This window comes from Ceratotherium simum, chromosome 5 (assembly GCF_057802395.1).
Source record: "Ceratotherium simum simum isolate JZ-2026a chromosome 5, ASM5780239v1, whole genome shotgun sequence".
NCBI classification, from domain to species: domain Eukaryota; kingdom Metazoa; phylum Chordata; class Mammalia; order Perissodactyla; family Rhinocerotidae; genus Ceratotherium; species Ceratotherium simum.
Window position 1 is genome coordinate 13,326,925 of NC_141904.1, and position 12,117 is coordinate 13,339,041.

Consider the following 12,117-nt stretch of genomic DNA (forward strand, 5'->3'; position numbering starts at 1 on the left):
TCCTCTGCAACCTCAGCCTCCAGCGTAGCCCCTCAGCACTCAAACAGGAGGCCGACTGGCCTACGTGATCTTTTCTATCCAGTTAGCAAGTCACTAGCCCATTCACTGGCCTGACCTGATTTATTGTATGTGGAGCCCTGACTTTGGAGTTCTAGGTTTGACCTATGGTCTTTTGCTGAGGCTGGACAGAGTCAGGGAGAATGACGCAGAGATGAATGAAGCTGAGTGTCCCCAGGGACTGAAGCCAGGACCCTGACCTCATGCACTCTGTGCCCACTCCTGCTGAGTCCACCAGCTGTGGGACGGAGCAGAATCAAATGATGGTGAAAGACATGGTGATTAACAGGGAGCAGTAGAGAACCGTGGACTGGGGAGCCATTCCTAGGGAACAGAATCACCCTCAAAATGGGGGGACCTGGCAACATTTTTCCAGCAGAACATCAGGATTGCTATGGGCCAACCCAGTGATGGCTGTGTGATTCCCATTCTTCCTTTCTTTGAATGGAGGTTATCGAGGTTTTCCATACAATGGAGGGTGTGTGGGGGAAGATATCTTATCTTTCTAGCTCACAGGTCTCTGGACCAAGAGGAGCTGCATCCAGACCTGATGAGGATCACAAAACCTTGGGCCTCAAGCCAGATGCCATGATTGGATACAACATTTGGGGGGTCCCAGGATAGGATGAGTATATTTTGCATTAAGAAGGGATGTGAATAATTGGGGCCTAAGGGCAGGCCGTGATAGACTGACCACACTGATGACCCTGACTTGTCACCGCTCTGTGCCCTTGGTAGTCCACTCCTACTCTGACTCTGGGCTTCGCCATGTGACTTGTTTAGCCAGTGGGACAGTAACAAACTTGTCCTAAGTAGCTGCTTGCAAAAGTGCTTGCACATTTCTGTGCTCTTTGTGCTTCTCTGCAGTCACCACAGGGACCTGCTCACATGTCTGATGCCTACATTAGCCTGCTGGAAGAATACAGCCTGGGGAGACCATGGTCATCCCAGCCAAGGCTACTCCAGACCAGCCAGCCTACAGCCTACCCACCAGCTGCCCACAAACACCTGAATGAGCCCAGCTGGGACCAGCTGAGCCTGGCTCAGATGAGCAGAGCTGCCCAGTCAACAGGTGGACTCATGAGAAAGAATTATTGGCTGCTTTTTGAAGCTCCTAAGTTTTGGGGTGGTTGGTGCACAGCAATACCGAACTGAGACATCTGGGTTGGAACTACAACTTCACCATTACTACTGTATTCTGAGCAAATTACATAATCTGGTTTAGCCTCAGTATCTCCTGTAAAATAGGGATCATGACAATGCCTATTTCAGAGGATTGTTGTAAAAATTCAATGATAGAGTGTGTGTAAAAGACCTCGTTCAGTGCCTGGTATGTAGTCAGTGCTCGATAAATGTTAGTTAATTTTCAGGGCTCTGTGTGCAAGTTGTTTTCTGCACAAAGATGGATGACTGAGGGGACAATAGGGGCTGAAATCCACCTCTTTATCCACTTGCTAGTCATGTGCTCTGGGTGGGACAGTGTCCATCAGTAAGAAAGAGCACTTGTTTCTAATTCGCACAGTTATTATAAGGGCTAGTCCTGCTATTATTAATGATTTCATTTTTCACTTTTCATCTTGTTTTGCTATAATACTGCCATTCACTCAGAATCCCAGAAGACTTGAAATTCCCACATTCAAGGGCTTCTCTTAAGCTTTCTCCTAGTTTCAGCACTCAAGCTTTCTAACCCAGAACTCCACATCCCTCCTGTTGGGATGACCAACTCACTCCAGATTACCAAGACCTGCTTAGATTTAACACTGAAAGTCTCATGTCCCAGGAAATCCTCAGTCCCAGGCATACAGCGTGGTTTGCCTCCCTGAATGTCTCTCACTCTTCAGCCTAACTGTTGGAGAATGACCCACAAGTAAACACTGGTTCTCCTTGAAACATTAGTTTGAATTGGAGCAGGACTTTGCCAGAGTCTTATCATTGAGGTCAGGGTCACTGGTGGATAGCCTCCTACCTCCAGTCAGACCATAGAGCCCAGCCCCTGCTGTGGGTGTCTACCTGGGACCCTCACTCTCTTCTTCCCCCTTGACTGGCCACCCCTTGCTCCTGCCCTCATTCTCTGTACTCTGGCTCCTAGGCCCTCCTCCAGCCGTCCCATGGGAGCATCCCCTGGGGGCCGGCCTCTGACCACTCAGCACAGGAGGAGCTCATGTGACCACACTCAGGGCCTCCAGCTGCTGCCAAAGAACCCTGTCCACCAGGATCCCATGGGAGGCCTGGGACACCAGGATCAAGCATGGAACATGGTGGAGGAGAGGTGAACAGCAGAATCTTTCAGATAAGATGGGCCATCCTAAACTGACCAAGGCTGAGCTGCCACACAGCAACAATACACATGGCCTTCAACACGAGAGAAATTAAAACCAACAACAACACAAGGCCAAGTGGCAAGGGGATACACAAACAGACAGCCTCAGGGACACTGGGAGACAGTTTGAGGTGGGCAAAGAAAGAGGATAATTAACAAGAAAAAAGACTGGGAAGGATTTGTTACAGCTGAGAGAAAAAATTCAGAGCAAAGACCCCAAACTCATGGGGAGCAGAGAACCTGGGAAGCTCTCCTTCTCCCTCCAGCGGAGCAGCTCCACCCTAGAAAGGGGCCATCTGCTGTCCCTGTGGCAGAAGAAATGTTTTGTTCTCTTCTCAGCAAGGCAAGGGCTTTGTGCCCCAGGCTCCCAGAGCCCAAGGATTATGTAAATGGCCCCTGTCCACCCCAATAGAGCTGAGATCTGCCTTCTGAGCTGCTTGGCCATCAGCAGATAGGAGGGAGGAGTAAAAAATGTGAAAGGGAAAAACTGGAGTGAATGCAGCGTTAATGGAGGGATAACCAAGAAAGGACCCCAAATATGTCCCCAAACCCATATCAGTCACTGTCAAGGCTGGCAGCTGCCAAGCTGGCAGAAGAAAGAGAACCAAGGAACAGAGCCAAAGCAGTACTTTAATCCCAGAGTGATGGAATTCCTCTGTCTTTCTTTCTCCCAGTCAGACCCCTCCAGCACCAAGAGAATCAAGACCATGGGTGTGGTCCCACGAGCCTTGCTGCTCCTGGGGACTACACATGGACCCTTTCATTGTCGCCCTCCCCAGAGACCACAAGCATCAACTTGACCACATCTTCTGGCCTATTTACTGGTTGCCGTGCCCTCACCTCTCCGTTGTCTTCAACTCTAAAGCAACTTCTGTATGGCCCTGATGAGTTCTCAAATCACATCTTGCCTGCAACTGGAAACCTGTATATCACAGTCCTATAGTGAACAAGAGAATTTGTCACGGGGATGGAGATGGGGACTGAAGGCTCTGCCACAGGCTGCACACAGGTGTGGAGTCGGGTCCAGCTCTTACTCCTCCGTCTAATCTGAACCCTACCATCTGCTCAAAAATTGGGCAGTCACAGATCGTATCAGCAAAAACATCTGACAACACAACAGCAATCTGTCACTGAAAATAGAACACATCTGTTTTTTCTCACTATCTATGAACTAAACCATAAACACAAAATCCTGACTCCTATGTCTAAGAAAGGTATTTCAAACAAAGTTGCCCATGGCAGTGTCATTTTTTAAAAATGGAAAAATATTGTAAACAACCTACATATATAAAAATAGTGGAATGGTTAAATCAACTATGATATGGCTATATGATGTATAACTATTGAAGGAAGTAAATTATATTAAAAATTTAAAAGTTAATACCTTAGAGACAGGCACCTCCACACCCTAAGGATTCCTGGTATAAGGGGGAACGTTTATCGATCCTGACTGACTCTATTCATAGAAGACTCGCCCTAAACTGTTCGGGGAAAATTGAGAACAAGAGAGTGCTCCAGAGGGATAAGTTTGGGAGGGTCGGGGTGGAGGGGGTCCAGATGGGGACGCGTGTGTGTAACCTGATAATTGCTTCGCGCCATAGCAATTCGCGCCATAAAATGTAACTGTTTAAATGTTTTAAATTAGCCAATCATGTAAGACCGCGCCAACCTTTTCCCGCTTTATGCTTCCGAATCCTATAAAAGAGCTTGCCCCTTAAGGTTCGGGGTCGACCCCTCTGTCTCCTGCGAGAGATACGTGTCGACCCGGAGCTCCACTTAATAAAACCTCGTGCATTTGCATCAAGCTCGGTCTCCTGTGTCTGTGGGTCCGCGCCTTCCCGAGACTGGAGTTGGATTTCCTTTTTGGAATCCTACACTATGCCTACACTTAAGTAATATTTTTGAATATGTTTTAGGCAGTTTGGAAAATGTCTGTGAAAAGTGAAAACACAAAGCCTCTGAGCCACATATACTATGATCCAAATTCATAAGAACTATGTATCCACATATGAACAGAAAAAAGTCTAGCAGGGTCTTAGGAGTGTGGGTTAATTTCATTTTATTCTTTATCTTTTTTAGTAATTTTCACATGTACTCGAATGAATAGATGCTGGTCCACGTCTTTCTGCTTCCTGTTTGTTCTTGATTCCAACTCTGTGAGGTCCCAAGCTATAGCCAAGATTGTGGATTCCAGAGAGGTTTGCACCCGATTCTCTGCAGGGACTGCTACCAATTGACCTCTGGCTGAGGCCAAGTGAATGCTCAGAGAGCAGGGTGGGACAGCACGGGGCACCCTGCGTCGGCCCTCAGGAATGACCATACACCAACCAGCTTGGTACGCAAAGGCACGTCTACTATGAGGCTGACAGATCGTTCCTCTGCTGCCAGGACCACAGCTCAGAGAGTCGTGGGCAGGACAGACTGAAGATGGCCAAGCCCCGTGAGGGTGGTCCTGAGGTTGCTGGATGGGGCAGTGAGGCCCAGGTGTGCTTATTGCACAGTGTCCCATGTGGTACCTCTTTCATGGTTTTTCCACTGCCATAAACTACCTAACTACTTATTTACTTACATTTTTCTTTAAATTGGGGTTTAAAAAAAACTCAGATAAATTTATAATAACAGAAGAATTTACTTAAAAAGAAAACAACTGAAAAGCCAGACTCAAATAGAAAGTAACCTAAATAAAATACAACAGAATGTTATTAAACTTCTAGCTTGACGCTGTTCCCTATGGAGTGTTATGAGAGAGAACTTGCTCCTTCTTTGTTGAAAAGAGAGATTAGCACGTGTTTGAGAGGTGTTGAAGACACCTTGAGCCTCCCAGACTGTGCCTTTCTCCTTGGCGTAATCAGAAAGATTGAAAAAGAACTTAAAGGGGAATGACTTACTCAGCATGGGATTCAGCATTCTTTAATGCTGCGTCCGGGTACCATGTAAATCTTCTACTGCCAATGACATGTGTCTCACACACTAGACAATTGGCAGAGGGGAAAGAAGGCAGGACTTGGAGTCTGAGGGTCTGGGATTGAGTGACAAGGCTGATCCATCCTCAGCAGGTAACCTTGATTAGTTATTTCATTTCTCTAAGTCTCAATGTCCTCATTTGCAAAACAGAATCATAATAGCTGACCTACCTGTTCCACCGGGTTGGTGTGAGGCTTGAATGCAATTGTGTGTGCAGCGGCTGGCACACATGTGCAGGTAGTGTGTGTGCGTGTGTTTATAATAAAAGGGAACATAATTTGCAGTAATCTAAAAGTATATCTTGTAACTAATGGGGTTACTCTACAGGGATAAATTATAGGTAGAAGGTAAGGAAATTCATTCCCAACTAATATTTATAGAGTTCTGCACAATTCCCAAACAACTTTCCCCTACACTATTTAACTGACTGTCCCCACACTGCTATATAACCAATCTAGGCAGTACAGCTTGATGGTCAAGTGGGTGACTCCATCAAGCCTTTAGAACAAACTCCAAACTTACTTTTCTCCTTTCCTTATAGTATCATTATCACAGATTATCATCGCATCATTGTAATCAAGCTAAAATGAATAAAACACTCGTGGTTTATTGATGATAATAAGATTACAATTACTCTGATTACTCTCATTGTTACCATTGTTCGGATTATCAGAACTGGGACATATTGGACATCTACTGGCTGCCAGAGAGCATGCTAGGCACTTTGCATTAGTATCTTATTTAATCCACATAGTAACCCAGGAGTAGGTACTGTTTTACCCCCATTTTAAATATGAGGAATGTGCCCCTCAGAGGAGCTCAGTAATTTATCTGGACCATACAGCTAGTCAATGGCACAGCCTAAATATAAAACCACACGTGTCTGCTCAAAGCCTGTGACTGTTCACAACCTACATTTCTTCTCATTATAGGACACCATGGATACACAGCCCCTGGGGAGGGTCCTGCCATCGGGCACCTGTGGGGCCCAAAGCACGGACAAGGGCCCTGGGCAGGTCCAAAGACAAGGAGGCAGATAGATGGGCAGATGCTGCGCAGAACAAGGAGGACAAACAGAGTTAAGCATGGAGGCAAGAGCACCTTCTGCTGCAACGAATCAAACCAGGCCAAACCACGTCCCAGGCAATTCTCTGGGCAGCCTTCAGAGAGTCACCCAGCCCGACAAGCCAGCCAATTATGCCTGATCATTCTCTGCAGCCCTGTCCTTACAAAAGACAAGTCTAGACTGGCCCAATGTAGACAAATGAGCAGTTCTATTATCTCTGAAAGCAATCTAATTCCCTTCAAATTTAAAAGTCTCCACAGATTCCTAACAGGCCACAGTGGGGCTCATGTAGAAATCAATAAGTTCACGGTGTGCCCAGCTTGCTTTCATTATCATATTTTGCCATGCAGTGGACAGGATTTTCATTATTACTCAAGGATTTTTCTGCATCTGACTCTCTAAAGAGGTCACGTCCACTGGGCTCAGACACTGGGTTGAGCGTTGAGTCAGGTCTAATGGACTTGACTGAGGTCTGAGGGAGGTTTCACTGACTGAGAGTCGGCACCTCTGCTAATCATGTGCAGCAGGGATCAAAAGACAAAATCATAGGAAAAAGGAGCTCAGAGCAAGTGGTGAGAAGCCCTGGCCTGTTCTGGGATGCTGGACAAGTTGCTTGGCCTCTCTGTGAGTTAGTTATCTCCTCTATGAAATGACAGAGAGAAGAATCTGGAAAAGGAAACTCAAATTTATTAAACTTCTACTATATCGTGAATCATTGCAACATGCATCATAGACATTCTCTAAATTTAATCAATACAACGACCGTGGAAAGCTTATATTATTTTACAGATGAAGATAGTGAGACTACTGCAATCAGTGATTCCACCATATTGAACTACATCACACCATCGGAATGAGCCACACAGGGCCAGGGAATGAGAGACTCGTGTGAATGTGACTACAAACTCATACAACTTTTCTGGAAAGCAATTACCATGTTTCAGGAAATTTAAAATGTTTGACCAATGTTGACCAATTCTGGAAATCCATCCAAATGATAGAATCAGAAATGTAGACACAGATTATAATAAAAAAGAATTGAAATAGACAAATTGCCCATCATCTCACAGCTGTTAGAATGGCTATCATCAAGAAGACAAGACATAACAAGTGTTAGCGAGGATATGGAGAAAAGGGGGTTCTTGTGTACTGTTGATGGGAATGCAAATCGGAACAGCCACTACGGAAAATAGTATGGAGGTTCTCTCCAAAATTAAAAATAGAACTACCATATAACCAGCAATTTCACTTTTGGGGTATATATCCCAAGGAAATGAAATCAGGATCTTCAAGAGAGATCTGCACTCCCATGTTCATTGCAGCATTATTCATAATAGCCAAGATAAGGAAACAACCTAAGTGTCTGTCAATGGAAGAATGGATAAAAAAGATGTGGTTTATATATAATGGAATATTATTCAGCCATGAGAAAGAAGGAAATCCCACCATTTGTGACAACATGGATGGACCATGAGGGCATTATGCTATGCAAAATAAATCAGACAGATAATGACAAAGACTGTATGATCTCACTTATACACGGAATGTAAAAGAGCTGAACTCATAGAAACAGAGAGTAGAATGGTGGTTACTAGGGACTGGGGGTGAGGAAATGAGCTGTCAGTCAAAGGGTACTAACTTCCATTTATAGGATGAGTAAGTTTTGGGGATCTAATGTACAGCATGATGACTATACTGTATTACATATGTACTTGAAAATTGCTGAGAAAGTAGATCTTAAGTGTTCTCACCATGAAAAAGAGGTGGTAATTAGGTGACATGATGCAGGTGTTACCTAACACTACGGTGTTAATCATTTTGCAATATATAAGTGTATCAAATCAACATGTACACCTTAAAGTTACATAATGTTACACGTCAACTATATCTCAATAAAGCTGGGAAAAAAATAAAAGTATGATAAACTATAGAATACTCATTGAATAGGAAATCATGCAGTCATTTAATCAGTTGCAGAAGAATCTTTAATAAAATGGTGTCTTTTCATTAGTTTAGTGGGAAAAATAAGTTACAGTACTGAATATGAGAGGTGATCATAATTTTTGAAAAAAAAGAGTAGAAAAATGACTGGAAGAAAATACACTAAAATGTTAACAGAGGCTCTGTCTGGGGGTAAGAAAACATTTTTCTTACTTCTGTTATGCTTTGCTATATTTTTCACATTTTCTACATTAAACACTTATTGTCAAAATTAGGAGATATACAACAAAACCTATTTTATATCCCTGAATTTTGCATTTATATGCAAAACGCAATCAGGATTTTTATTTAAATGATGATGTTTTATATAGGAAATTTTTCTTAAAAAATTTTTTTTAAAAGGAGGAAATCACAGGAGAAATAAGACAGAGCAAAAATGATATGGCCGGAACCATCTCCCAATAAGCTTACAGCTCAGCTCACAGGCTAAATTAGAAATAAAGACCACTGGGAAATGAGTGGGAAACTGACACCCAATACAAGAGCCGTTGATAAGGGGGCCTAAAAGCTGCAGTTGACTTCAAGAAGTGATGGAGCTGGCAGATATGAATTTTTCAATTTTATGAGAATGATAGGGATCCGAAATAAATCTTCAGTATTTTTTTTTTAAGATAAATGTTTTAAAATAAATGCCTGCAGTCTGGACGGATGGCTAGTGCCCATGTCCTGTCTTAGAGTTCATCATAAATAACACGGAAAAAAATAGCTTTGACCATTCTAAAAAGCACCTTTATTTTTTACTCTTAAGAGTTTGGAAGATTATATTTTGATGCATTAAGCTAGATTTTTTTTTTTTAATGCAGCTGCAAATATCAGGAGAAATATAGACATTGTCTTCAGATGGAAATAACTGCTCAGGGCTTGGCTTAGAAGCAATCCCTAGTTTCAAGATGTGCCTGAAAACCTGTGGGCACATCCAATGGTCAGAATACAAATTCAAGTTGAAAGGCATCTGATGGATTTGCAATTTAAGGAAATCCTTTGGTGAATCATCAGGTGCAATTATTAATGGTCCTTCGGCCCTACAACCAAGAAAGGTAAGTAACCTTTTATAAATCTAAACTTTCAAATATCAGATTTGCTTTAAATATTTTTCCCCTCCTTTTGGTCTGTACATTACAGAGCTTATAACTTTACTGTAGAATAGCTTATTCACAACTTCAGTTTCCTAGTTCACTGCTGGATGAGAAGAGGGCTACACTGAGGGCAGACATAATGAATAATCAGACACATCCCTCAGCTTTTAAAATGTTAGCCTGACTACACTGAAGTGACTTACTGGCGTCCGTTTACTTCTCATGTAATATGTCATTGGTTTTCTCTGTTATGTTTTAAAGAGGAGCTGCACACACGAACGGAGAGGTGAATGAGAGGAGCTGCTTGGTGGAAGGGCCTCTGCACACAGGCTGTGAGAGAAGAGGCAGAGGGAAGCCAGGAGCACACACTCAGTCTAAGGAGGGGAGCCGCGACTCAGCTCTGTATTTCCCATCTGATTCAAGGTAAATCAGAATCCTGCGTTTTTATGCTAAATCTCCCAATTTCTAAATGTTGCCTCTATTTTTTTAAGCACACAGTGCATGCCAAACCAAACATTTCCATGACCCAAACACTTTTGCTAGTGTTTGTTTTAAAATCTCATTTCCAGGGGGTTGTGAAGAATTGTTGATTAAGCCCAATACCTTATGTCCAAGAAGGGGATGAGTTGGAACATTCTCAAGCTGGCAAATAAGCTTTGGGGAAGACATCTGATCTTTTGCGGAAAGGACAGCATGGAGTTTACACTTCCAAGTGCAATTTGGTTGAGCTGGGACCTCTGAGGATGGCTGGAAGATATATGGAAATGTCCCAACTCTAAACATCATGGAAGTCACAGGCAGGTGTCTTTGCTGGTTATCATTCTACATAAAATAAAGATAAAGCCTTCTTCTGAGAGTCAAGAGAATCTCCCCCACGCTCTGCAAGAATGCTTATGGGTTTATCTTCACATAACACTGCACTTCCCCATTTAACCCACCCCCTTGCTCCTTACTTTATAATATTCTGTAATGAAAAAAGGGCCTTCACAGAGCTTATCTCTTAGAATTGTGAAAGAGCCAATTTTTTCTGCCCAAGTAGCTCATAATGTAGCAGACAAACTGTCAGGAAAAATAGACTTCATCATGGTGAAAACCTCAGCCTGGCACCCATCTATCATAAAGCAATCTTCTAGAAATCTTGAAAACGTTCATTAAATTTCCTGTCTTTCTCCTGACAGTTATAAAATGCTAACAATATTACTCATGATGCCTGCATCTTCAGAAATTCTTTGTCCAATCCCTCCTCCTCCTGCCATCACCCATCCCCTTCTCTGTGTGAAAATCTATGGAAACATGAGACATAGGCATATTCTTCACACACTCCTCCTGGGACTTGGTCTTGCAGGAGGTTGGAAGAGGAAGTAGTGGTAGTCTTGAGATAATGAGAAGGCTCTCCAGCCACAAGCTGCAGGGGGAAAAATGGTACCACACCTGCCTTCGGATTCTTCCTCCAAAAGCCACAACCACTTTGAAGCTCAAGGGCACGGCCCTGTCCTACCCTTAGCAAATATTTCTTGATCCTTTTTTTCCCCCTTTCCTCTTGCCAATCTACCAAGCTACAAGTCTTCATCCGTCCATGATATGTGGGTAGTGGGGACAGTGGGTCACACACTTCATCATATCTATAGGTCATCTTTCTAGAGGGAAAATTCCCCTATGGACCTTACTAGCCCAACTTTTCCAACACCAGGGGCCATGTCAGCAACAGACCATCTCTCAGAAGAAGAAATAAGAGTCTTGCATTGGAGGCAATACCAAGGAGAAAAACGATAAGGAGATACAAAATCCACACCAGAAATCAGCAGAGGCATACAGCTCTGAAATCACAGGCTGATCTACGAGCTGCACAGGATGGTGACAACAGCTATCGAGCCAGAGCCTGGGCTTCGTGGAGGTTTCCCAACAGTCTCCAAAGTGAGCCAAGCCCAACCATGCTAAGCCATCATCTCACCTGCAAAAGGAACGGGTGCATCTTTATCCAGGGCTACCAGTGGTGGGTCCAAAATGACTGTGTCATTGTTCTCAGTTATAACTCCATGATACGAAGTCTCGATCCATGGCTTGTGCTTGTTGACTAGAAAACAATGGAAAAAAATAAAACAAAAAGATTGACTTCTAAGATCATCACTTGAATAATTCATCCATAATAATCTTATTAATAATGTACATCTGCCCAATCATAGGCTCTCATCTAACAACCACATGATGGATATAGAGCATATTAGTCTCATTTTCCACCCAAGGAAGCTCAGAGAAGTGAGGTTCAGAGAGAGGTTCAACAATTCACATGAGGCACACAGAAATAAAGGGCAGCACTGAGATTCACACACAATTTTTGGCTCTAAAACCATGGATCTTTCCCCTTACCAAAATCCCATTATTTCTAGTTCTGGATGCCCAGTGTAGACAGAAACTGTTAAAAATTGATTAAAAGCTTTAATTCTCAAATGCTACTATCTATTAATAGATGTTTCAGAATTAAAGTCTATTATCAATCAACAAACTAGCAGATTGTGGCTGTGTGCTGGGATTTCTGACCTCAACCTAAACTGATCCATCATTAGAGCTGTTACTGCATTTTATATGCATACATATATAAGTACGAACATATTTGTAAAGATACAACAGATACT

General features: G+C 43.1%; 1 protein-coding gene across 1 annotated transcript in view; it reads right to left on the minus strand.

Moving 5' to 3' along the window:
* CLSTN2 (calsyntenin 2) overlaps positions 1-12,117 on the minus strand; it is a 575,299-nt gene that overhangs the window by 342,969 nt on the left and 220,213 nt on the right. Inside the window, exon 2 of the mRNA XM_014788220.2 lies at positions 11,436-11,558. Within this exon, the coding sequence (XP_014643706.2) occupies positions 11,436-11,558 (123 nt within the window). The remainder of the gene's footprint in view (positions 1-11,435; positions 11,559-12,117) is intronic.